Here is a 27,339-nt window from a genome sequence, read left to right on the forward strand (position 1 = left end):
TAGATACACACGCGCACGCACACGCACGCACTTACGCAACTAGTCAATAATTAAGACACTATAGTCTTGGCTATATAATGCACTTCCAATGTAAATACAATGCTATAGTAAGTTAAATTATTTGATTGATAAATGTTTTAAACATAAATTGTATCAGTTAATTAAAATTTTCTATTTCGGGAAACACGAGACTATATAATAATATGTACATTATTTAGACATATTGGTATGTATGTGATATTGTGATATTAACAGTATATTAACATTTATTGTGTAATCAATATTCGCTTTTTACTAAGAAATCTTGGCCAATGAATTTCCAATGTAAATGCAATACCGTATAATTATTGGTATGTAATATTGGCAGTACATTAGCATTTATTCTATATTTGTTGTAATTTGCAATGAGAAACAACATTTGGAATCAATAATATTTAATTAAAAGCTTCTCAATTGATATATAAAATATACATTAAAGAACAGTAGAAGTAAATCACTATGGTGATAAACATTATGAAGTATGCCCGAATTGCATATACTTTGCAAATATAAATGACAAACTTCTATTAATATTTAAATGTTTAAACTTTAGTATTTAATGCAATTCTCAATACTTCCACTCATTTAATATATTAATTATAATTACGCATTCCCATACACTCACATAGTTTTACAAACTGTACCTTTGGAATCGTTTTTGTAAACACATCTGCTATCTGTTCTTCAGATGCGACATATTTAACATCAATTTCTTTATTAACATATTTTTCTCGAATAAAATGATATCGTATATCAATGTGTTTACTCCTTTTATGAAATTCAGGATTTTTAATTAGTCGAATTGCACTTTGATTACACAGTCACACAAAAAAAAGTGGTTGGTCCGGCGGACTTGACTAGTCAATCCTTATGTATTTCGACCCGCTGAATCCGAATCTAAAGTCAGAATTGCAAAGTTAGCTCGCATTTTCTAACCTCAAAAAAAAATTTTTTTTAAATATTGGTCCGGTGGGCCAGACTAGTCAATCCTTATGTATTTTGACCCGTTGAATCCGAATCTAAGGTCAGAGTTGCAAAGTTAGCTTGCATTTCCTAACCTTAAAAAAAAATTTTTTTAATGTTGGTCCGGCAAACCAGACTAGTTTATTCTTATGTATTTTGACCCGCTTAATCCAAATCCAAGGTCAGAATTGCTGAATTGGCTCATTTTTTCCTAACCTCAAAAAAAATTTTTTTTTAGGTTAGGAAATGCGAGCTAACTTTGCAATTCTGATCTTAGATTCGGATTCAGCGGATCGAAATACATAAGGATTGACTAGTCTAGTTCGCCGGACCAACCACTTTTTTTTTGTGTGCCTGTGTAATTAAAAAAGACTTTTTTTTGTGGTTAGAAAATGCGAGCTAACTTTGCAATTCTGACCTTAGATTCGGATTCAGCGGGTCGAAATACATAAGGATTGACTAGTCTAGTCCGCCGGACCAACCACTTTTTTTTTCGTGTGCCTTATCAATGTTTAAGACTATCCTATTTTCACTTTGATAACCGACATCATTTAACAAAGAATTCAACCAAATTATTTCTTTCATTGCATTACTCGCTGTTACATATTCAGCCTCTGTCGTACTCAAAGTCACCATAAGTTGTCTCTGTGATCCCCATGTAATCGCACCGTTAGCAAACAATATTACAAATTCAGACATCGACCTACGAGTTGTTAAGTCGCCTGCAAAATCGGAGTCCGAATAGGCTAAAGGCACAGCTAGATAATTATCGTTTGTGTACTTTATCCCTTTATTCATCGTACTCTTCAGATAACGAAAAATTCGCTTTACTGCAATCCAATGACTATCATTGAAATTATTCAAATATCTGCTCACGACATTTACAGCAAAAGCAATATCTGGCCTACTGACTACTGCCAGAAAATTTAAACATCCGACCGCTTCTCTGTAAGGTAGATTTTGCTTCAAATCGCATTTTTCATCTATTGCTTTAAAGTTTACATGAGGATCAACTGGTGTATTAACAGGCTTTGCATCACTCATACCAAAACGTTTTAAAATTCTCTTTATATATGAACGTTGATGAATTATCATTGTTTTATTTTCTCGATTTCGTTCCATTTGCATTCCAACAAAAACATTTGATTGACAAAGAACAATTTCAACAGTTTTTCTTAATGCTTTAATTACTGAATTAATTGCATTAATTGATTTCGAGAAAATAAGACTATCATTCACATATAAAGCAAGAAACACTTCACAATTACAAAATAAACCTTTGTATAAACTTTTATCTGCGTTGCAAACAGAGAAATCAAAATATTTCAGAAAAGAAACAAATTTCTAATTCCAACAACGCGACGACTGTTTGAGACCGTATAATGCTTTAACTAACTTGCATACCATATTATTACCAACATTCTTATCAATGTTGACGCCATCTGGAATCTTCAGATATATTTCCTCGTCTAGATGTCCATAGAGAAAGGTAGTTTTGACATCAAATTGTCGTATCTCCATGTCCAATTGTGTGGCTATTGCAAGTAGTACTCTTAGGCCGGTATTCATAGTCGGATCTTATATTTAAGATCATCTTAAGTACTGTCTTAAGATGCTATCAACCAATCACAGAGCCGTATTAGCATCTTAAGACATTGCTTGAGACGATCTTTAAATAAGATTCGACTATGAATACCAGCCTTAATGTGTCGTACCTTACTACTGGAGAGAAAGTTTTACTGTAGTCGATTCCGGGTCGTTGAGTAAAACCTCTAGCACACAGCCAAGCTTTGTAACGATCCACTTTTCCAGAAAGTGTGTTTTTGATTTTGAAAACCCATTTAGAATCCACTGTTCTTCTTCCTTCAGGTAACGTTGTTAATTTCCATGTTCCATTCTTCTCATGTGCCTGGAGTTCTTCTTGTATCGCACGCTTCCACTGTTCCGCATTCGGACTATTAATTGCTTCAGAGTAGGAGACTGGCTCGTCACATTCAACAAAGAAAACGTCATAATTTGCCGGATATCTTGTCGGTCGTTTGAGAGTATGACGATCTCGTAAATTATAAGTTGTATCCACTGGAGGAGCATTTACTGAAGAAGAATCTCTTATATTGTCGCCCATCTCTTCATTTTCAAAAGATTGATTAAAATCTTCTACTGCATCTCGAAAATCATCTTCTTCCTCCATTTGAACTTCTTCTAATGGAATTAAATTGTCTTTGGTTGTTGTCCTACTTGGTACTTTGATGTCAACAGTGTTTTGAACTGGAATTATGACACTCGATGTCTCATTCGATGTCTCGTTGAAAACAACGTTCCTGTTTACCACAACCTTTTTTGTTGCTAGATTATACAATCTGTAGTTGCTCGATTCACCTTGATATCCAACCAATACCATTTTAGTTGCTTTAGAATCAAATTTTGTTCGTTGGATTTTTGGAACATGCACATATGCATCACTGCCGAAAATCTTCATGTAAGACAAATCAGGCTTCTTGTCAAACCAAACTTCATATGGTGTTTTGTTGTCAACTTGCGTGGTTGCTGTGCGATTTAAAATATACACAGCTGTGTTGACCGCTTCAGCCCAAAGTGATCGTGGAAGGTTTCTTGCCTGTAACATGGTTAATGCTGATTTTACAATTGTTCTGTTATCACGTTCTGAACGCTCGTTTTTTTGTTCAGGGGTATACGAAGCAGTCTTTTGCAATTGAATACCCATCTTCATGAGATATCCCAGCAAACACAGTTACATAACATCGTTAAATTTGCTATAAATTTTCAGACTAACCTCAATCTTGCAAACTGAATATCTGGAATGATCAATTACATATTATTGAAAATAATTACAAAATATAGCTGTACAATATTTTCTACTGCCAAATTGTAAATTTAGTACAAAATTTAATGGAAAAATAAAAAGGATTACCTCGGATAAAATAGATCTTGTGTCTCATGCAGCAAGACACAGCGATAAGACTTCCTTGGGCTTGGTGGATGGTCTGGATCGCGCTGAAACTCAGAATCGTCGCACCGTCGCGTTAATCACGATCACACTTAACAATTAAGTCAGCACCGCTTGAGTACACCGGCACCATCAGACTCGTTCTGCCAGAACACCGGCAGCGGATATGTATCGCGTCACGAAATGGTACTGTCAAAAGCTTTCTCGCGTAATTTAAATATAATATCAATATAATAGATCTGTATTGCGCAATACAAATATTATATAAAATATTATATAATATCAATATAACTTCAATATAAAATCCGTTATATAAGTGTTGTTATGTTACTATTATTTCAATATTGCGAATAAATAACAAAAAAATGTAAAAATTAATATAAAACCGTTATATTGTACTCGGATAACAATCTAGATTGCATTAACATGATTGTAAGGTAACATTTGTTATCTCACATGTTACTTCTGTGCAATGTTGCGTCTATATTCTGTGTTTGCTGGGATTGCTTCATATGTGCATTTATGTATTCCTTACCGTTATCGATGCGTAAATACTTCATCGGACGATTAAACTTGTTTCGCACTAGTTTTTCAAATTCCATGAACCGTTCTATAACATCCGATTTGTGCTTCATGAAGTAAACATGCCTAAATGCCGAAGCGTCGTCCTTGAATGTCACATAAAATCTTGCACCACCGATAGACTCTGTTGACATTGGTCTTCCTACGTCACTGTAAAAGAACTCACCTGGAGCTGATTTTTCATGTGACTCCTTCTTCTTGAAAGGAAGCCGATGAGATTTCCCATATTGACAGGATTCACAAAAGAAATCATCTATGTCCGAAAGTGTAACTCCATGTACCATTCCCTTTTTGATTGTATCTTTGAGCGCTTGTTTATTAATGTGCCCAAGACGCTCGTGCCAGATACGTAGGCTGCTGCTGCTATTATTGAATGTCGCTGCGTGTACTTCATCAGCAATTGCAGATTTAAGAAAAAGTCGATATACCTGGTTTAGTTGTTTTTGTCCTTTAATTATTACCTTTTCATTCCTTTTAAACTCTATCATGTCCTTTGTCAGCTGTACATTTAAATTCTTCTCCATAGTCGAGCCAATAGAGAATAAATTCTTTCGAAAGGTAGGGATAAACAAAATATTCTCAATATCAAAATTTAACCATTTACCATTTACTAGACTTTTAACAGGTACAGTTCCAACATCCTTTATAGCGCACACACTGTGATTACCGAGAATGATGGAGCCCGTGCTCGCTGACAATTTCGAAAACCACTCACGTTTGTAAGTTATGTAGCGCGAACATCCAGATTCACCGATCCAGATTTCACTCGTGTCCTTGTTCATAAACTCTTTTTCTTTATCCGCGACAGCTGTTACAGCAGGAATATTCACATCAGGTGCATTTACAACAAAAGCATTTACAACAAGAGCATCTATTTTATTATCTTCTTTCTTGTCACCACTCTTCTCGTCTTTCACTTTTTTCTGACACACTCTTATCGAATGTCCCTTTTTATGACAATAGAAACATTTAAAATTGCTTTTCTTTGTTTCGCTAACACTTTCACTTTTCTTTTTTTTTCCTGAGGTCTTGCTCAGCGTATGGTGATAAACATTATGAATTATGCCCGAATCGCATATACTTTGCAAATATAAATGACAAACTTCTATTAATATTTAAATGTTTAAACTTTAGCATTTAATGCAATTCTTAATAATATTCAATATTGAAATTATATTGGTAAATCTTGGCCAATACCGTTCCAACATAAACTCAATATTAAAATGCAATTGATATACAATATTTGCATATATTGTATGACCAATATTAGCTCTACATTGGGAAAATAATTGGCTAATGCATTTTCAAGAAGACCAATATTTAACCAATATTCGCCAATATTCCGCCAATGTGTTTTGCAATCAGAGAGCTAATTATATGAAATAGTTGTAACATTATATATTTCAAATAGCGTAAAAAACTTTGTGCTTTAATATCTAAGGCTGAAAGTCGTCTATCGGGATTCTTATTTAACATCGATTTGAGAAATTCTTGCAAGTCACTTTTAATCTGCAAAAGAAATTTTTTATTGTATATTTCTATGCAACAATATACAAATACTAAATGTAATATATGAGCAGTGTTGCGCTTAGATAATTTAAAATAATCTAGATAAAGATAAGATTAAAATAATTTAAATTTATCTAGATAAGAGATAAGATAATGTTTTATTTTGATAATTTTAAGATAATATTACAAAGTAGGAACAAGATAGGCACATTGAATACAGAAACAATACATTTATATTTTTATTTATAAATGTTTATTTCTTAAAAACAGCGTTGTGATCGACATGCGGGGACTTATGATTACGTTATAGTTACTGATATAATTAGACTGGAAGCGTTACTGAAATGCATATGCCATAAGCGGAATGCGAGAGAAGGACAAATTGCTGTCAAAAGGATATTTCTCTCTCATTTTAATCTTCTACGCACGCGCACAATAACACAGCTCTACAAAAAAATCGAAATTTTGTTGCGGGGACTTAACCCACCTTACTATATGTAATCGAGCATGCTGAAACCGAATCCGGAGTTCAAATAACCCCATCAAGTCCCCAGGGAGAAACACGAGATCGAATAGACATCGAGCAGACATCTATCAGACGCATCTAAGCTAGACGTATCTAGATAGACGTCGAAGTGACCTTTTTCAGACGCGTATAATAGACGTCTAATAGACGTTCTGTGTAACCTTATTATAGACGTTTAATAGATTTACCTCTACACGGAGAGAATTTTTTCTTAGAATTTATCCTCAAAATCAGTGGTAGTCGTGGAACAACACGGACTTCGAAGAGTCTTACTATACTTTTAGTAAAATTTGATAAAATTTTACTAAAATTTAACCAAAACATTTTACATTATACAGGGAGTCCCAGAGCATACTGGTTACTGATCATAAAAAGGTAGATGGGATCGAGATGAACATAAAAGTTCAATATTGTTGTGGGTTTGGTCTGCTAATAATCGAGATATAAATTTTTTAAATTATGTGAATGAGAGCGCGCCTTGCGCGCCGAAGGAAGGGCTCGAGCCGCTCGAGCCATAGCACGGCCTACTGTTTCAAGCATTGGCTGCCGGCGGCAGCGTGGGAAAGAAGGAGAAGCGTGGCGTCGTCGCCGTTCCCACGTCTCGCCGCACCGCGCCTAAGCTCGCGTCGATGGCTGCTACGCACACTCGCGATTACATGACGAGATTATAAATTATTAATAAAAATAGGACAAATTTAAATCGTAATAAACTTTTGTAAATAAGAAAGTTGAAAGAGAGAAAGCAATGGAAACGTATGGAACCTGCAAATAATATAATATTTGCCGCATCAAATTCTCTCATTGTTTTTTATGGAATATTAAATTAACGAAGATTTATCACGAAGCTTTGCTGAAATCAAAAAGAATTAGGATGATGACTCTCTTTTCATCAATGCCTCTACGGATGTCGCAATGCAGATTGAGTGCTGAAGCTGGTACGATAACCAGATTGTCTGGGGTCGAGTAGGTTGTTAACTTCGAGAAATTGCGTGATTTGTTTATGAACAGTTCTTTCAAGGATCTTAGATAGTTCGGGGAGGTTGGCGATCGGACGAGTATCTGAAGGGGTAAGAGGAGTCTTAATCTTGGATAGCGGTCTGATATAAGCACACTTCCAGGAATGAGGGAAACAGGAATGGAGAATGGAGTTGTTAAAAAGTGTCAAGAGAAACGGTGTAATGCAAGGAAGAGCAAGCTTGAGGCAAAATAAAGGGATTCTGTCAGCACCAGCAGAGAGAAAGTTACCAGGTGACGCCTTGATTGCGTCAAGCAGACATCTCACGAGACCGAGATTAAGTGACCGATGACCTACATCCCGTCTGATTCTGATCTGAGTATGATCGTTTACTTGTTATTTCGGATTAGACACCCACTTTCTCTCTCCCCTCTCTCGTGATTCGGAAGATGAGAGACGAGAGATAGAGATGACACGGGTGATGACGGGAAGCCGCAGGGAGAGGGGAGAGGGCGATCTCCGAGGTTGATATCCGGAAGGTTACCTGGACATTTATAGGAAGGGACTTTGAGGTGACCCCCCCTTACTTCCTCCACTGAGAGGAGGAGGCCGATCCATTAGACCGATGGGAGCAGCTCAACGATCGAGGCCAGATGGAGTGGCGAGGAGGTAACCGAGTCTCGTCGAATGAGCGGGGGGACTCGCAATCCTGCGGCCACTCTAAGAATGTCACTGGAGTGAGCCTTCTCAGAGGTTTGACTCCCGGAGTGTCGCAGAGCGTGACCGAGTAGTTGAGATGGATGCTCACAAAGACTGGGGATCGATGGTATCGACGTGAGTCCGGTCTCGGGGTTGCACAGAGGGGATCATACGAGCGAGCAGCAATGCTGTGCATCAAGATGGAGAGACGGGCTATGTGGCGAACGAGGCTCGACCCGACGGGATCTGAGGAGCCGAGGGTCATGACGGCCGTAGTATGCCTGTCACGAGGAACCGCCGAGGTGCTGAGGGAGGGATGAGGGAGAGGGTCCCCCTGCTTGACTCGAATGGCCGCACCGAAGGGACCTGATGGTTGAGAGTCTGCCTCACGCGTATAGAGGGAGAGGGAGAGGGAGCAGGGAGAGGGAGAGGGAGAGGGAGAGGGGAGAGGGCGAGAGGGAGAGGGAGAGGGAGAGGGAAGAGGAGGAGGGAGAGGGAGAGGGAGAGAGGGAGAGGGAGAGAGAGGGGAGAGGGAGAGGGAGAGGGAGAGGGAGAGGGGAGAGGGAGGGGAGAGGGAGAGGGAGAGGGAGAGGGAGAGGGAGAGGGAGAGGGAGAGGGAGAGGAGAGTGAGAGGAGAGGGAGAGGGAGAGAGAGAGAGAGAGAGAGAGAGAGAGAGAGAGAGAGAGAGGTGTAATTACGACAGATTTTCAGTGACTTATAATGTATTAACGATAGAAGAAACTCGAAGTTCTCTATCATATACAAGAGAAAATCCTTTGTAGTTAACCATATTAACGATACTTGACATAACATTGATCTCTAATTACCTATAATTACCGTAGAAGTCGCATTGAATAATTTATCCTGAAGTCGTTAGATCAAACGTGAATATTTTTCTATCGTGTTATTTTACAAAGAGTGTATATTAGGGATAGTATTTCGTGCATTTCGTAATTTTCTAATAAGATGGTTACGAAAGGAGAATGTATAAAGAATCAATCGTGATAATTCTTCGTTAATTTAATATTCCATAAAAAACGATGAGAGAATTTGATACGGCAAATATTATATTATTTGCAGGTTCCATATGTTTCCATCACTTTCTCTCTTTCGACTTTCTTATTTACAAAAGTTTATTACGATTTAAATTTGTCCTATTTTTATTAATAATTTATAATCTCGTCATGTAATCGCGAGTGTGCGTAGCAGCCATCGACGCGAACTTAGGCGCGGTGCGGCGAGACGTGGGAACGGCGACGACGCCACACTTCTCCTTCTTTCCCCCGCCGCCGCCGGCAGTCAATGCTTGAAACAGTAGGCCGTGCTATGGCTCGAGCAGCTCGAGCCCTTCTTTCGGCGCGCAAGGCGCGCTCTCATTCGCATAATTTAAAAAATTTATATCTCGATTATTAGCAGACCAAACCCACAACAATATTGAACTTTTATGTTCATCTCGATCCCATCTACCTTTTTATGAACAGTAACCAGTATGCTCTGGGACTCCCTGTAGAATAGTTGAGTCAAATTTTACTAATATTTTATTAAATTTCACTAAAAGTATAGTAAAATTCTTCAAAGTCCGTGTTGTTCCACGACTATTATAATTTTGAAGGTAAATTCTAAGAGAAAATTTTGTCCGTGTATAATAAAAGAACCAATTTATGTACTCATTAATAAATAATACTATAATTTATATTACACTTTTTTTATTCTTTTAAGTACAAATACTATTTTTTATTTAATTTTTTTTTATTTTTTAAAATAATATTTATGATAAATCTTTATGATCTGTCAAATTTAAGACCACAAAAATATTTATAAAATATTTAAATAAATATTTATAAAATAATATTCCAATAAATATTTTGTAAATATTTTATAAATATTGTGTGCTATCTGGCAATGAACAAAATCGCATTAATTATTTAAAAAGTAATGCGACGTCTCTTCAAAATTATTATCATTTACTTAGACGTCTATTAGATGTTTATTAGGCGTCGAGAAATGACTTGCAGCTTAAAATAATTTTTTATTAATAATTTATTGTTATTGTATAAAGACTGTTATTGTAAGGTTTTAAACGAACACAATAACACCAAATCACATTACATCTAAATCAGATATTTCTAGACGTTATTTTAGATGTAGATGGCTCCGATGTCTAATAGACGTTTATCCGATCTTTTATTTCTCCTTGGGTCTGGTTTTTTCGTAACTTTAAAAAATAGGCTAAAAATCATAAAATTCAATAAAAACCCAAACAAAACCCCATAATCACATATCCCATCAATCACACAATCCCATAATCTTAAAACCCCATAACCCTAAACCTTAAAACTTCATAACCCTTAAACCCCATAACCAGTGAGAAAGAGACTTATGCGCGTTCAAGCAGTGAAAATCAATATGTTTGAAACAGCTATGCCCTTCAACCCCTCAATCACGTAACCTTAAAACCCCATAATCCTAAACTTTATAACCTCAAAACCCCATAACCCTATAACCCCATAGATGACAAGTTAGAAGGGTCGCTTCTATTAGTGTTGAAAAAAAAAAAATTTTTTTTTGTGTGTTTGCATTTTAGGGCACCTCCACGTGAAAAAAAAACAATAAAGAAAACGATCAAGAAACGATGGATAGAATTTGATATCATTTTCCTGTATTTTAATTCTTATTTTTATCTATTTAACTTTTGTTACTCGTGAGAGGCGAGGAGACCTTACGAAAATAAAGCACCTCGTAACGTGAGAGGCGAGGGGACCTCACGTAAATAAAGCACCTCAAAGAGAACAGAAGCCCGCTACGTCCACGTCGTTGTTCCCGGGTTTGGCAGAATGTAGATTTTGTGGCAAAAATACATTAGGTGGCTACACAATTATTCAATTATTTTTTTATGAGGTTTTAAGGTTATGAGGTTGTGAAGTTGATGGGATATATGATTATGGGGTTTTGTTTGGGTTTTTATTGAATTTTATGATTTTTAGTCTATTTTTTGAGGTTACGAAAAAACCGGACGTGATGGGGTTATTTGGACTCCGGATTCGGTTTCAGCATGCTCGATTACATATAGTAAGGTGGGTCAGGTCTCCGCAAACAAAATTTCAATTTTTTTTGTGGAGCTGCGTAATCAAAACTGTATTGTTTAATCTTACGATAAAACGTCATTACATGACGGGGTAATCAGATGTGATGCAAGAGTTCGAACTCTTTTTTCAGCTTTTTAACTTGACAAGGAAAGATGTACTTTTTTGATCGTCTATTCTTCCTTTGCGTTTTGACCGTCAGCGCTGTTGTCAATTTCTAGTATACTTACATTTCAGTGATTTTGTGTAGATCTCGCAAAATTGACAATTTAGAAAATTTTAAAAGATAATACTTTTTAATCTAAGGTAAAGATAAGATTTCTTTTAGAGATCATCTAAATAAAACAATTTCTTTATCTAAATTATTTAGATAATTTTATTTAGATAATGGCAAACACTGTATACAAGATACTTGTTGAAGTATTGTTTTAATTTCTTTACCTCAGGTATTATATTATCAAATATAAACCAATCCACTTCCGCAAAATTTTTCGGAAACTTTAATAGTTGCAGGTCCGTTAGCATTTTTTCTCTTTCTTTTTTAGTAGAAAATGGTGTAAGAAGCTCAAAGAGGATTACTCCTAATGAATAAATATCCACTTTACAGTTGTAATTTTGTTTGTTCCTTTGTTCAGGTGCCATATAAAGGTGTGTGCCGACACCTGCGGTATATACGTTGTTTTTAAAAGAAGCATTCTTATTTTTAGCTGCGGATGTGTGTGTGTGAGCTTCATCATAACCTTCAGTGATCGCGGTTACAAGACCAAAATCACCGATTTTTATTTTATTCTGATCGTTGCAATCGAAAAATATGTTCGATGGCTAAAAATAAAATTTTGTAATTATAAAATAGAATATTCATAGAATGTAAAAAAATTCTAATGTATCATTCTTAAAACAGACATTACTTTTAAATCTCGATGAATTAAATTGTTCAAATGTATATACTCCACAGCGTTTACCATTTGATCAAAAATATTTAATATCCAATGAAAATCTCTTTTTGATTCGTTCTGGAGCCACTCTTCCAAAGTGCGTTTTTGGCACAGCTCCATTTGTATGTATAAGAACATTTTGACCGACTTTTGAAACTTCTTACTTACGCCTGACGTAAATGACGTTTTGCGTTTACGATTTTTTTTTATATTAATATCTGCGTTATCCAATTTTAAATTTTCACATCTCCTTCTTAATGAAGAATAATCAGTTTGTAAAACATTATTGTACACAAAATTAGTTTTGGTTTCAGTTTGAGTTCCTTCCGAAAGAAATTCAGTTGAACCTCTCAATTTATTAATCCATTCTTGATCCTTCTCTTCCTGCCCTCTACTAGAAAGGCATTCTAACCAAGTGCTACAATACCTTACAATATTAGGATGATTCAAATTAGCTAACGCTTTTACCTCCTCCCTGACACGTTTTTTTGAATATTGGCTGCAATAAAATTTTTTATCATGAAAATTCTTAGCCAATAAAAATCTCGTTAAATTATTATGGTCATATTTATATTTTAACGTAACTATTCCGGTAGAAAAATTTTGCAAACGTACATTGTATAATAATGGCATCAAAGATTGTGCTAAGATGATTTGCCATAACGCAACAGTTTCGTCAGAATATAATTCTTAAATAATATTTGTCAAAAATTAGACAAATATAATTTGAAACATAAATATTTTGCAATTATTTTATCATTTAAAATTATCACATTATAATCTTCTATATTTTTACAATATAATGTAGCAATAATGCAGCAATAATATTGTGCAATATTTACAACATTTAATCTTTAATATTTAATTCAAAATTAATATCAAAAAGTGTTACAACAAATTTAACAAATATAGCTTAGTCAAAAGATATTTGATAAACATTAAAAGAAACGCACTTTATCTAACTGCTAACAGATTAGTTGCGTCTGTCGGAGAGTTTTTATTAGTGGTGCAAACTCCCGTAAAGGTAGCTTTAAGTATCTCTTCGGTAATAATAATGGCTCAAAACTCTTAAATTATTTCTACATTCCATGTTTCAGCATTCTACATTCCATATTTGTGCATTATAATTTAAGGATAATTGTGAAACATTATGGATTCCATGTTTCAATATTTGTGCATTATAATTTAAGGATAATTGTGGAATAACTTAAGTCTTTCGGACACAATTATATTTCTAATTGTAAGTGTTTTAAACATGTTACGATTGAAATATTTTTTTCAATTATTGTACAATTTATTTCTAAATTTAATTTTGCAAACGTGCCTGATCAAAAATTTTTTATGTAAAAATATATAAAAATCTGTAGAATTATGTATCAAAAATGTCCATGCAAAATTTTATATTGTATATTTTTATATAATTTTACATAATTTTATATACTTTTATATAATTCTGATATAATTCTATAAATTTATACATACTTTTACATGAAACATTTTTTATTGAGAAAGAATTATTCATATGTAATTATATATAATTATATTTAATTATATATAATTATATGTAATTATATATAATTGTAAATAAGCAATTTTTTTTCCCGGCAAAAATTTTTTTATACAAGAGTATGTATAAATCTATAAAATTATATCAAATTTATATAAAATTACATAAAAATAAATAAAATTGTAAAATTAAATAAAAATATACAATGTAAAATTTTGCATGGACATTTTTGATACATAATTCTACAGATTTTTACATACTTTTACATGAAAAATTTTTGATCGGGTGCTGTTAAGGATGATTCGCCATATCGCTAATGTTATGCCAAAATACTATTTCAACATTAATTGCGCAAACATTTATCAATGTTTCATAAAAAGTTAATATTTCTACATCTATTTTCTCAAATATGTCCTCATAATGACGAATTATCAATTTTTTACAATATTTTGTCATACAATTTTACAAAACTTTTCTTATTAGGGTAGATATTTTATTACTTTAAGGAGCTTAAGGTAAATAATTTACTACTTTAAATTTTACGAGTATTAACAGATTGTATTGTCACAAAAGAGAATCTTTATAATTTTCCACTTATTTGATTGAGTAAATTAAGTAAAATGTCATAAATCAATACAATATAAAAGAATTTTAATTATTTTTTATAATATTATTTAGAAAAGATATATAGCTATTTAAAAAAAAGAAAAATATAATTAAGTACTTACTTGTTTGATATATCAATTCTTTTAACAGCATAATTGTAATCATCAATTTTGTGTTTGGCTTTAAAGACTATACCAAATCCTCCTTCTCCCAAAAAACTAATTTCCTTAAAATCATTTTGAAAACGTTTATTGCTCACATTTTTACTGTAATCATTAGTTGTATCACTTTTTTGGATTTTTACGTATCTCTTATTTGTCGAAGGCTGAAACGTGTTAATTTAATTAAAAATAAAATAGAAAAAAAAAATTGAAACTGAGCTGTAGGCCTATTCTGTAACTCGTTAAGAGGTATCGGTTTCGTTATATTGTCGTTGCGCAGCTTTTTTACCATATAAAATATCTGTGTAACAACTGTATAACGATACCCATACCTCTTAACGAGTTACAGAATCGCACTACTGTAGGCCTATTCTGTAACTCGTTAAGAGGTGTCGGTATCGTTATACTGTCGTTGCGCAGCTTTTTTACCATATAAAATATCTGCGCAACAACTGTATAACGATACCGATACCTTTTAACGAGTTACAGAATCGCACTACTGGGGCTCTATTCTGTACCAGCTACCGACAACTATCGGTGTCGTTGCGTAGTTTTTTTGCCATATAAAATATCTGCGCAACGACACCGATAGTTGTCGGTACAGAAATGAGTCCCTGATAACCGAACTCTTATTCTCTGATCAATTTTACAGTGGTGTTGATGAGATAGATGAGATTCTATGTTATGCAGAATTTTAGATCGGTTAAACGTTGCCATAATTATCAACCAATATTACCAACTATTAATTAGATTTTTCATTTTTTGCAATCTTACTAAAAGACAAAGTTAACTACATTTCTCTTTATTTTCAATAATTATCATGAACGACTTAAATTCATGTAATAAAAAAAGTAGTAGATCTATAAAATTTTGTCATTGAAAAAATAATTTATTTGAATACTTGCAAGAGATTAATTATTTAAGTCAAGCCACAAATAATTTTGTTTACAAATAAAAAATTATATTAAAATTTTTAAATATTTTTTACTTAAAGTATCTTTATAATTAGTATTAAAAATATAAATTTTAAGCATAGATATATTATTTTTTTATAAAAAAATAATTATTATTTATTAAAATTTAAATTAAAAGTCATTCTTTAAAAAATGTTATTTAAATAAATATAATAATTACATTTTTAACAAAAAATTTCTTTTGTTAGAAAATATTACTTTTGTAACTAAAAAATATTTATTCACATTAAAATGTATTCTAAAAAACTGTTTTCTTAAATATAAGTTTTGACAATTCTGTTCTTTTCTTTTTTCTTGATTTCTTTTATAAACTGACATATTTCAGTTCTGTATGTTGATGGCGAAATCTTACTTCCTTCGTTGCTCTTGGCGAGCCTTTTTTATTCATTTCAAAAAGTGCATTTTATTCCCGAGAAAGACACGCTATGTAGCAGAGGATAGTGAAGAGAATACTATCTTAAGAATAAAACAAAGCAATGGTTTATTTAATTAATATAAAAAATCTGTTTAAATACGTAAAAGGTTTTTTGTTCTAATAAATAATTTCTTAATTTTTAAATAAATATTTATTTAATATACAGGGTGTCTCATATTTGGTATGAAAGTCTTCATGGAAAGATAGACGGGATCAAGGTGGACATAAAGTTTATCATAGTTTTAGTCAGGGTTCTAAATAATGCATTACTTTTTGTAATGCATTACGGTTTTATTAAAGAATATTTTTTTAATAACCAATACGAAGGTTCTTAATTACGCATTACTTTTGAAATAATCAATGCAATTTTTGTTCATTACGCATTACTTTTGAAATAATTAATGCGATTTTTTTCATTACGCGTTATTTTTGAAATAATTAATGCGATTTTTTTCATTACGCATTACTTTTAAAATAATTAATGTGATTTCTTTATTACGCATTACTTTTCAAATAATTAATGCGATTTTTTTCATTATGCATTACTTTTGCAATAATTAATGTGATTTTTTTCAGTACGCATTATTTTTAAAATAATTAATGCGATTTTTTTCATTACGCATTACTTTTAAAATAATTAATGGGATTTTTTTTATTACGCATTACTGTTGAAATAATCAATGCAATTTTTTTATTACGCATTACTTTTTAGATAATTAATGCAATTTTTTCCATTTTGGATTACTGTTTTAATAATAATTAATGAGTAAAGAAATAATTACTTATTAAAAAATTAATAAGTAATGCGTTATTTTTTAATTTGCATTTTCATTACCCTGGTTTTAGTTATTTTTAATGATAGCCGAGATATTAATTTTTCAAATTACGCGAATGAGAGCGTGCTCTGCGCGCCGAGGAAAGCATTGGCTGCCGGCGCGGCGGTGGGGGAGGGGGGGGGCAAGGAGGAGAAGCGCGCCGCTGCCTATGCCTCGCCGCTCTCGCGTTCCACCGCACTGGCGCCTAGACTGGTGTCGATGGCCGCTACGCACATATTCTTATTTTTTTTCCATGGAATATTAAATTAACGAAGGTCTATCACGATTGATATCTATGATTGATTTCTCATACATTCTGTTTTCTTAAATATTTAATTAGAAAATAACAAAATGCGCGAGATATCCATGGATATTTATATTACACTCTTTGTTCATAACACGATAGAAAAATACCTCTTGATGTCACGACAACGATTTCACGATAGATTACGCCTTCTACGATAATATATGCTTAGAAATCGATGTTCAATATCAAGTATTATTAATACAACGAAGGATTTTTCTTTTATAACGATATAGAATTTAGAGTTTCTTTTATCTTTAATTACATTATTAATAACGACAGATTTTTTAGTGATTCATTTAGAATAGATACCAATAAAAATACGAGAATCTAATTCATTTCTTTTTCGTAATTCATTACTTCTCTAAATCGAAAAAAAAATTTTTTAAGAAGTGATATTATTTTCTATCGTTCTCTCGTTTTCTGTTAGGAAAATATATTTCTCATTGGAAGGATGAAAAAATTACTACGGAGACATCGTGTTGGGTCCCCCTCACACCATGGCTATTGTGCAGCCTTACAACTACTTTCCCTCCCTTCTCTCGACGTCCATTTACAGTTTCTTTCCCCCTACCTCCTCTTTTCCTCTCTTTCTCTCTTCCCTCTACCCTCTTCTCTCCAATTTTTCCCCTTAAACTCTCTTCTCTGCTCCAGATTGTCTTTCTCTATTCCTCTCCAAATTACGTTCTTTCTCCTCCCTCTCCTGTCCTTTTCTCCTTTCTTCTCCCTTTCTCTCTCTTTCTTCTCCGTTTCTTTCACGCTCCTTCACTCTCTTCCTTATGCTCTTGTGCGTCTTCCTCCTTTGGCTGCATCCCTTTTTCTTACCATACCTCTCTTTTCTCTTCTCCTCTTCCCTTATTGCGCTCCTACTCTCTTTTTCTTCTCTCGTGCTTGTCCCTCTCTTCATTCCTCCTTTACTTACTTCTGCTTCTACCACCTTCTTCTTTTCCGTTCTCTCTTCTTTCTCCTCCCTGTTCTTCTTCACCGCTTCTTCCACTTCTACCTGTCTTTCATCTTTCTCACTTTTCTCCTCCCTCTTGACTGTACTCTACCAGTCTTCCCTTCTCTCCTCTTTTCTCCTTATCATTTTTTCTCTTTATCTCTCCTCTCTATCTTTGTGCTCCTTCCGTCTCTCTTTCCATCCACTCTTCCTTTCTCCTGATTTCCTTCTTGTCTTCCTCCATTTCCTGTGACTTCCTCCTTCTTCTCCTGCCTCTCCCCTTGTATTCCTTCCCACCGCCTGTCTCTGTCTCCGTTTTCCTCTCTGCTCTCCCTTTGGTCACCTGTTTTTTCACGTCAGATCTCATCTCCTTCTCTCCTCCTGTCTCTCTCTTCGCCTTCGCCTGCACCCACCTTTTTTCCTCTTCCTTCTCTCATTCTATTTCTAACCTCTCCGGCTCTCCTTTCTCCTCCCTCTGCACACCAAACGTTCTAAACCGCCATCATCTTTTCCATATATCTTTTTATCCCCCTCTCAGCTCTTCTACCGACTCCTCCATTATTCTGGTCTTCTTTCATCTATTCTTTTTCTTCACGATACTTCCATTTCGAATATCTCTTCTCTCTTTCTCACACACTTAACCTCTCTTCTATGAGTTCTACTCCTCTCCTGGAACTTTCCTGCTCGATACCCTAGATCAATATATCGATATCTCGGTCGATCCCTAACACGCGCTCCTGTCTTCTTCCGCTATCGACACTGCGCATGCTCTCGACCGACCTATCGTTTCAATGCGTTTATTCGCACTCCCATCGATCTATCGCCTTCTCCACCGCTATCTATCAAATCTTCTTTTGACCACATTGACTGCCGTCAGTTTCTTCCTTCTAATCCAATCCTCACTCTGTACGTTCTCTCTTGCTCTCCTCTATCTACGCCTCGCACTCCTGCTCTTACATCTCGTGTGTCCTGTCTCTCGTTTTCCAGCTCGCTCACATCCTCTCTCCACCAAACACTACTCCATTTTTACACCTCTCCGCACTCTATTTCCACCAACTCGCTCCGTTTCCTTCTTGTCAGCTATTCTTTCTCCATCCTTTCCATAATTCATCACTCCACTTTTCCTTCTTCTCTTGCAATCCTACTTCTCCATTCTGTCGATTTCCTTCAATTGCCGGTCTTCTTCACAATTCCAACTTCTCGGTACTCCGTATTCTCTTGCCTCTCAACCTTTCCTTCTCTCTTTTTCTTTACTTAAAACCAGAGCCCACACTTCACTTTCTACTCTGTAGCAGCGCCATTTTGCTTCCCCAAATAATTATTTAATGTGGAGAATTTCCTCGCCAAAGATTAGTCAATGTGGACTTCGTCTTTCAAGAATATTTATTTTCTATAATTATTTTTGATTGATTTAGTGCGCCTTTCGGCGCGAATAAAAAATGTGTTTTATATTCTTCTCTCCCTATAGGAGATGCGTGGTTTCGTAAGGGTGACCAGGATTGGTCCGTATTTCTCTTCTTCTTTCTTCTCTTCTTCTCTTTCTACTGAAGATTCTTGAAGATCTGTCTGTGTAGATATCTCTTGGTGTGTCGCTTTTTTTGCTGACGATTCAAAATGATCTGTTTGTGTAGATATCTTTTGGTGAGTCGTCTGGGTGAAAGCGTCGACGAAATATTTCTGCTTTGGGAAGTCGATCGGGATTAGCCTCCAAGGGAAGTATTCTGTACAGCGCTCGGATATCACTTCGCCTGAACAGTTTTTACGTTACTCATCTATTGCTTTCCGTTTTAAGTCTTTAAGAGCCGCTCCTATAAATAAGTCCCACGATCACATCTACTCTCTTCCGTTTTAATTCTTTAAAACACGTTTCTATTATTTATAAATAATTCCCTCTTAGAGTTTCTCATCCCCCTTCTTTCCCCGGTTCGCGGATTCCGAGCCTACCGTTCGAGAGTCCGGCTGGCCGTCCTGGTGCGCGGATTCCGCCCCTAGTGTTCGAGAATCCAAGCAACAATTCACGGATTTGGATTTAGATTTTCGAGAGTCTGCACTTACCTCACCTCCTCTCTCCAAATTACTTGAATAATGTCACTCACAAGCAAAGAGTTGCCCATTAGTTTTACATTTCCGAAATTTATATTAATAACCCTTTGTTAAACTTCAAAACCTTTGTAAACTCAACCAAAATCTATGTTTACAACCCTTTGCGTATTTAAAACCTTTAATAATAATTCTTTGCGTATTCTTTAAAACCTTTGTAAACTCAACCGAAATCTATGTTTACAACCTTTTGCTTATTTGAAACCTTTAATAATAATTCTTTGCGTTTTTTTTTAACTTTGTAAACTCTTGCAAAAATTATTTAGTAACCATTCATGTAACTCAATTTTTGTAAACTCATAGCTAACAAATTATGTTAAACATAGACTTCAGCGCCCATTTATAATTCTTATAACATTTTGGAAAATTTAGAATAAATACTTTGTTATTTTTCTTTAATTTATTACATGAATTTCATCATTTATTTTAACGACCATTCCTCGCCGCTCCCGAACAAAGACAGCATTTGGTCCGATCCCGAGTTAAAGCAATTCAATTTTCGTTGACTCAAAACTTGGACCGACGGATGCACGACTAAAAAACGGGTTATAGCGGGCCTATTGGCACGTTGACCTACATTTTCGAGTCACAAAAAGTGCATTCGACCCGAGGCATCTATCCTCTCTTAATGTGTGTGCCTACGGGAATTTTACGTTTTGTTACGTCCTTCCCTGCTTTACCTGTTCTCCATGAAATATCTTTCCTACCAAATAGAGTTAAATCCTATAAGGCTGGACGTAACATTAATATATCTTAATAAAGTAAAATATTGTTCGATCATTTTCGTAAATGAGTTTATTTCTTTTAATTCTGATTTCTTAGTAGCATTTGAAAACTCATACATTTTGATTCGTAAGTTTCTTACTATTTCTACAGACGGTCATAAATTTTGAAAAATTGATTTTTTGGAAAGTAGACTATCTTAAAAATATTCTATAAAAGTTTCAAATTAATCCGATTAATATTCATAAAAATATAGACCTTTACGTCCCTACTCATCCGACCTATCGGAGAGCGCTCTGTGAAAAAAAAACTGACACTTTATTCCCTTGGGAAAAGGCTTGAATTACTTTAGATTAACCTTTTGCATACCTTAAATTATGTAAAAATTACCTAAAAATTTCTTCAGTAAACTTTTAGATTTGTAAGGTAATTTTGAAAACTTTAACTTCATTTAAATTAAATTTTCCTAAGGACAGCACAGAACTAAGTTCCATTAGCACAGAACATCGTTTGTTTTGATAATTCTATATTAATATTTGTAAAATAAATCATAATAAAATAATACGAAAAACAAAATCATCAAAAAACTTTTTATTAGGATGCAGAAAAATATAACCGATATAAATCTAAGAAATAATATTGTCTACAAAATATGCTGTAAAAATTATAACGCGTTATATGTAGAACATACGAAAAGACATTTAACTACCAGAATTAAGGAACATGCGAATAATTTTAAATTAGAATCGTCGAAACATTCCGTGGTCAACAGAACACATGCCAAAAAATAATCACTTGTTTGATTGGGATAACGTTAAGATATTAGATTCTGAATCAAGATACCAAAAAAGGTTAATTTCAGAAATGATCCATATTAAAGAACAAGTTAATGGCATCAATCTACAGAAGGACACGGAGTGTCTCGACAATTCATTAAATTCATATTATTGTTTGTTTGACATTTTGTCAAAAATGACTAACGGACAATAAGTTCGCTCATTCTACCTCTGACTACCGAACGTTACAGTCGTTTTAACTTTTTGTCGAAACTGTTGGCTTTTTTTGCTTGTGTTAATATTGTCTGGAATCAACATATGTATTATAGTTTTTTTTTACAATACGCATATCGGTTTATGTTGTTCATAAATTACATGTTTTCCATCGGTTTTGATCTTTTAGATTTCTCGACAAGATTTTTGACCATATTTTCTGACTGTTAATTTCTAAAAAACTTTTATTATTTTTTGATTGTATTATTTATTCGTTCACGTTTTAATTATTATGATACATTTTTATAGACGTTGTTTTTATGGTTATTCAATCATCATTTTTTAATTAGTTAATTATATTTTTGTTTGCGTTATTTTACTCATGTTTAAGTTCATAAATATTGGCAATTTGGCACGATTAAAGAGGACTATGTATAGTCGAAACGTTTCGTAATTTAACATTTTTAACACTGTTGTTTTTAATAGCGTTTATAATTATATATTTTTGATTTAATAAATTATATTGTATTAGGAAAATTGGTATTGGCTCGATATATCGACCTGTTTATCTTATTATTTTTGTTAAATAATTAATAAATTAATTTTAAAATATATATAATCTGAAAACAATTTAACATAAAAATTTCAATATTAATACATTACTTAACCGACTGTAATATGTTAAACATATCAATGAGTTGTAAATCGCCTATAACGATCAAACATCGGATCTTAGTGATGTGTGTGTGTGTGTGTGTGTGTGTGTGTGTGTGTGTGTATGGATATGAATTTTCCTCTATTAAATTTAATAAAAATTTTGTATAAATATTTAAATATCGTCAATCGTATATGTTACTTATTACGAAAAATAAAGGTTAGTATTATCAAAAACATATGTTTAGAAATTTTATTAATCTAATTAATAATTATTAATATTAAATTTGTGACAATTATGTTGTAACTAGTTACACTATTAAAAGAGTTAAGACAATAATATGTCATTTTAAAAAAGTTTTTAAAAATTAATTCAATTACAATTTAAACAATTACATGATTATAAGTTACGATTAAAAATTAATATACGTAATAGCAGAACGAAATTTTTAATTTTTTATAGATGCTATAATTAACAAATTATTTAAAAAAATATGTGTACTTATTTTGTTTTTTTTTTACTATTATATTCTTATATGAAATCTGTGCTAAATGGTTTTCAGATTACGTCACTTTCAAAAATTAATTTATTAATTGTTTTTTTTAAGTTTTATTTTAGATGTATTGAACATATACATTGAGTAACACAATTAGCGCAACAAAAATTTATATCAAAATTTTATTCAACTTTAAATAATTGTAACTGCCAAAACTTATCGTATTAGAAAGTTTTTTCTATTTTAAAGCTTGAAGTCTCTACTTTGAAGAGCATTTGTCAGATTTTGATCCTTTTTTTTTCCATTTTCGGTATCCCTTCAAAAGTAAGAACGTGTTTTGTGTTCAAAAATTTTTATACTTTGATGAGCTTCACGGAATGCAATAAATTTTTTAGTCTGTTTATGCCTATTATCGCCAGCATTAACATGGGAGCGTCCAGAACGAGCCACGTTCGGATTGACCACAGCCATTCACAGGTGATTGCTGCTATACCTTTTTTTTGTATCCACTAATTAGAACATTGTATTTTAAATTATCCAATCGATGGATGTGGCCATTCTTGTGCCACCCCATTAGCATTACCCGAAGCGAACGCACGAGAAAGTTGCTGACCAGCTTTTGCGCATTGTGTGTGTGTGTGTGTGTGTGTGTGTGTGTGTGTGTGTGTGTGTGTGTGTGTGTGTGTGTGTGTGTGTGTGTGTGTGTTGGATGGAAAAAAATATTGCACGGAGGTAGCAAGTGGAAATAGCATTACAGTGCACATAGCACGAAATTCTTCAGGATGCAATTAGATTCTGCATCCTGTATCTTTAAAAAGGTTTAGAGACAAAGAGGTAGAACACATGCACTTTTTCCGAGCAATATTTTCTCATTACGTTCGTCCAACACGCCCTCCCGCACACACACACGCACGCACACACACACACACACACACACACACACACGATGCGCAAAATCCGTAACTTCTTCGTAGTGCGCAAGTTGAAAAGTGCTAATGCTGACAACAGCCATAAACAGACTAACAATAAGATAAATAAGTAACTTTGATATGATCATAATTCCGCCCAAAAAATTGTACTTCAGTTTTTTTCAATTTGTAGGAAAAAGTTTATATTTTACGATTATTCTTATAAAGTTTACGAGAAAAATTTATTGCACCCCGTGGAGCGCGTCAAAGTATGAAAATTTTTTAAGACAAAACACATTCTTTTTTTTGAAGAGATGCCAAAAAGGGAAAAGGAGAGGATCAAAATCTGACAAATGCTTTTTAGTACAGACTTCAAGCTTTAAAATAAAAAAAAGCTTTTCAATATAACAAGTTTTTGCAAAGTTACCATTATTTAAAGTTGAGTGAAATTTTGGTATAAATTTTAGTTGCGCTAATTTTGTGTGTTGCTTAGTATATTTAAATATTTAATATTATATCTGAGCTAAACATCGTTGTATGATATGCAGTTGTACATCGGTTAAATGTTGATGACGTTGCAAGAAGAAGAACTTTATCTCTTATCGATTAGATACATACTAGGAACTAGTTTTTTATTAATATAGGATTTATCAGTACGATACAATATGATAATTATAGTTTTCTATCGTTTTCTTGTTTTCTGTTAGAAAAGTATATTTTACCGTTGGAATATAAAAAAATATCTACGAAGACATTGTGTTTAATATAGTTTTGTTAAGATATATTGTAATTAGTAATATATTAACAATAAAAGAAAATCACAAACTAAAATCTACATACAAAATATCTCAACGTACGCACATGATTACAGGGTTGGGAAGTATAAACGTGTTACTTATAACGCTGTTATTGTTACAGTCATTTTTCTGGTAACAAACTGGTAATGGCGTTACTTTTCTTTTTCAGTAACTGTATATAACGGTAACGTATTACATTTTTTTAGTAACGGTAACGAATTTAAATTACTTTTTTCGTTACTTTTAGTAATTAAATTTGAATTGAATATTTACGACATGTGTATTTATGTTCAGTTTTTAGACATTCGATTTCGCCAATTGCTGAAAACTTCCTGTCATATGGAGAAGGGATTTATGTGTACATACATACATACCCCGGGATTACTGGGCATCGTCGTTGTCGTTTCCGCGTCGTCGGAGATTTTACCAGAAGACATGATAAAAGCGAAATGAATTATCAAGGCGCGGCGAGTAGAGTCTTATAATATAGAGGTAGAAGCGACATCGATGTAGCGATTTCTGATTGGTGATACCCCTACCTAATAAAAGCAGCCATATCGAGCGCATAATGGAGGTATATATTTAGACAAAGAGTAAAGAATAACAGGAAGGACCACTTGGTTTCAGCGATGACGACGGATATGATATAAATAGTTTTTGTAAAAATTTTCAAAAAAATAATCACTTAAGTTACTATTTTTTATTAAAATTTTATAATTACATAATTTTAGCTTTATAAAAGAACAGAGCAAAAACAAATACTTTTATTAAGTTGTTAACTGCACGTTTTATCTTTCTGACATCTATTAAACTGATTTATAACAAATATGTATTCATGAGTATTAGGTGTTCTTGAATCATCACGAAGTGTTAGGTAGCATATGCAGGTCTTCGAAGTAAAGCAACGTCGACGGTGGTTCACAATTGGATGGATGAATCGTTTTTCTAATTGTAGAAGTTAACCTTTAAAAAAAGGCTTAAATTACTTTAGATAAACCTTTTATATACCTTAAATTAGCTAAAAATTACCTAAAAATTCCTTTAGTAAACTTCTAGATTTGTAAGGTAATTTTGAAAAACTTTAACTTCATTTAAAGTAAATTTTCCTAAGGAAAACAATAAATAAATTAATGTAATTTTAGTACATTAAATACAATTATTTATAAATAATTTTAGTATTATATAAGTAAGTAAATATTTTAATTAATGAAATTTTAGATTTTTAAATTTTTTAACTTTTAATTTTTTATACCATTTTTAATAAAATTGTATATTTAAAAAATGCTATTTGCAATAAATTTTTTATTTAGTAGAATTATAATTTGTGATTATTATTTTAAAAATTATTTAAAAAAATTTATATTTATATAAAACATTAAAAACTTCTGTAAATTTTTACTTTTATAGAAATTGTTTCCGTCAGGGTGTTATTATAACATTAAATTAATAATAAAAGTAGTGTAACATTATTAATTATATAAACAACACAAAATATATGACAAACGCATGATTAGTAGATGGTAATATATGCGTATATAACATAGATGAATATAATTAAATGTACAAAATCAAGCGATGCGGTAGCGACGCGACGCAAAGTACATAAAGAATCGTGCCGCATGATGCAAACTTTACTGCGCAAATGTCGCGGCGCTACTAAGCTTTACCTGGAATTTAGCTGCCAAATTCACTTTCAGTTAAAATATCTAAAAAACTAAAATCATAATAAAAAATCTAATGACAATTTTATTATATAATATTGATGTAAGCTTTCGATTGCGACCAGTCCGATTAAAATTGGTTCGAGAGAGGGAGAGAGGAAGAGAGGGAGAGAGGGAGAGGGAGAGAGGGAGAGGGGGAGAGAGAGAGAGAGAGAGAGAGAGAGAGAGAGAGAGAGAGAGAGAGAGAGAGAGAGAGAGAGAGAGAGAGAGAGAGAGAGAGAGATGTGAGAAAAGGAAAAGAGAGGGGGAAGAAGAAAAAAAGATTGCTCAGTAAGCAAGACATTAACACAGTAATATTACAGTAATGTGATTTTATAGTATTATACATTTCTAAAAATGTATTTTTTAATTTTTTGTATAATGTTATTATTCAAAACATTTAAAAAAGGAAGAAAGGAATAAAATTGATAGTCTCATTTATCTAAAATGTTGTCATCTATTTTGTTACGTCCGGTGGACTTAACGTTTTTCTTCTCGTTGTCCTTGTAAAGATAATAATTAAGTAAGAGAAATCGTATTCTAACGGTCGCCGAGAGCAAGAGATGTTTGCAGAGGATCGCTCTATCGTCACGCACAAGTTCGTGAGATATAGCGACAATTTAAAATTTTATTGTTTGAGGAATAATAAATACATCAAACAAATGCATAGTTCCCCATCTGTAAGCTATTTTGAGAGCGACCGTTAGATATAATTTAATTCCGTCGGGAAGTCTGGGGCAATGCCGAGTCTAGAAAAAAAAAGAAGAATAAATAATAACTTTATTACCGAACGTTACTCTGACAATGCCCTGGATCGGTACCCGACGCTAAGCAAAAAAAAAGGGAAATATTGAAACTCAATAAAAATTAAAATCTTCAAACAAGGAACCGCCGGAAACTATAAAAATTTATTATTCACAGCAAAAACGCTGTCCGCGCTCAATCAATAAAAGTATATTCTCACTAAAATCCTACAGGAAGACATAAAGA

At 33.2% G+C, this 27,339-nt stretch overlaps 1 protein-coding gene across 1 annotated transcript; it reads right to left on the reverse strand.

Moving 5' to 3' along the window:
• Positions 1-5,140: 5,140 nt before the first annotated feature.
• Positions 5,141-25,122, reverse strand: LOC105835222 (eukaryotic translation initiation factor 2-alpha kinase 3). The gene is made up of 5 exons (XM_036287069.1): positions 25,024-25,122; positions 14,495-14,697; positions 12,233-12,758; positions 11,766-12,146; positions 5,141-6,061 (listed from the first exon to the last, which is right to left on the reverse strand). Exons 1-5 carry the CDS (start codon positions 25,084-25,086, stop codon positions 5,873-5,875), a joined length of 1,362 nt encoding a protein of 453 aa, XP_036142962.1. The 5' UTR covers positions 25,087-25,122; the 3' UTR covers positions 5,141-5,872.
• Positions 25,123-27,339: the final 2,217 nt, after the last annotated feature.

The sequence above is a fragment of the Monomorium pharaonis genome, chromosome 1 (genome assembly GCF_013373865.1).
Source record: "Monomorium pharaonis isolate MP-MQ-018 chromosome 1, ASM1337386v2, whole genome shotgun sequence".
Classification (NCBI taxonomy): Eukaryota; Metazoa; Arthropoda; class Insecta; order Hymenoptera; family Formicidae; genus Monomorium; species Monomorium pharaonis.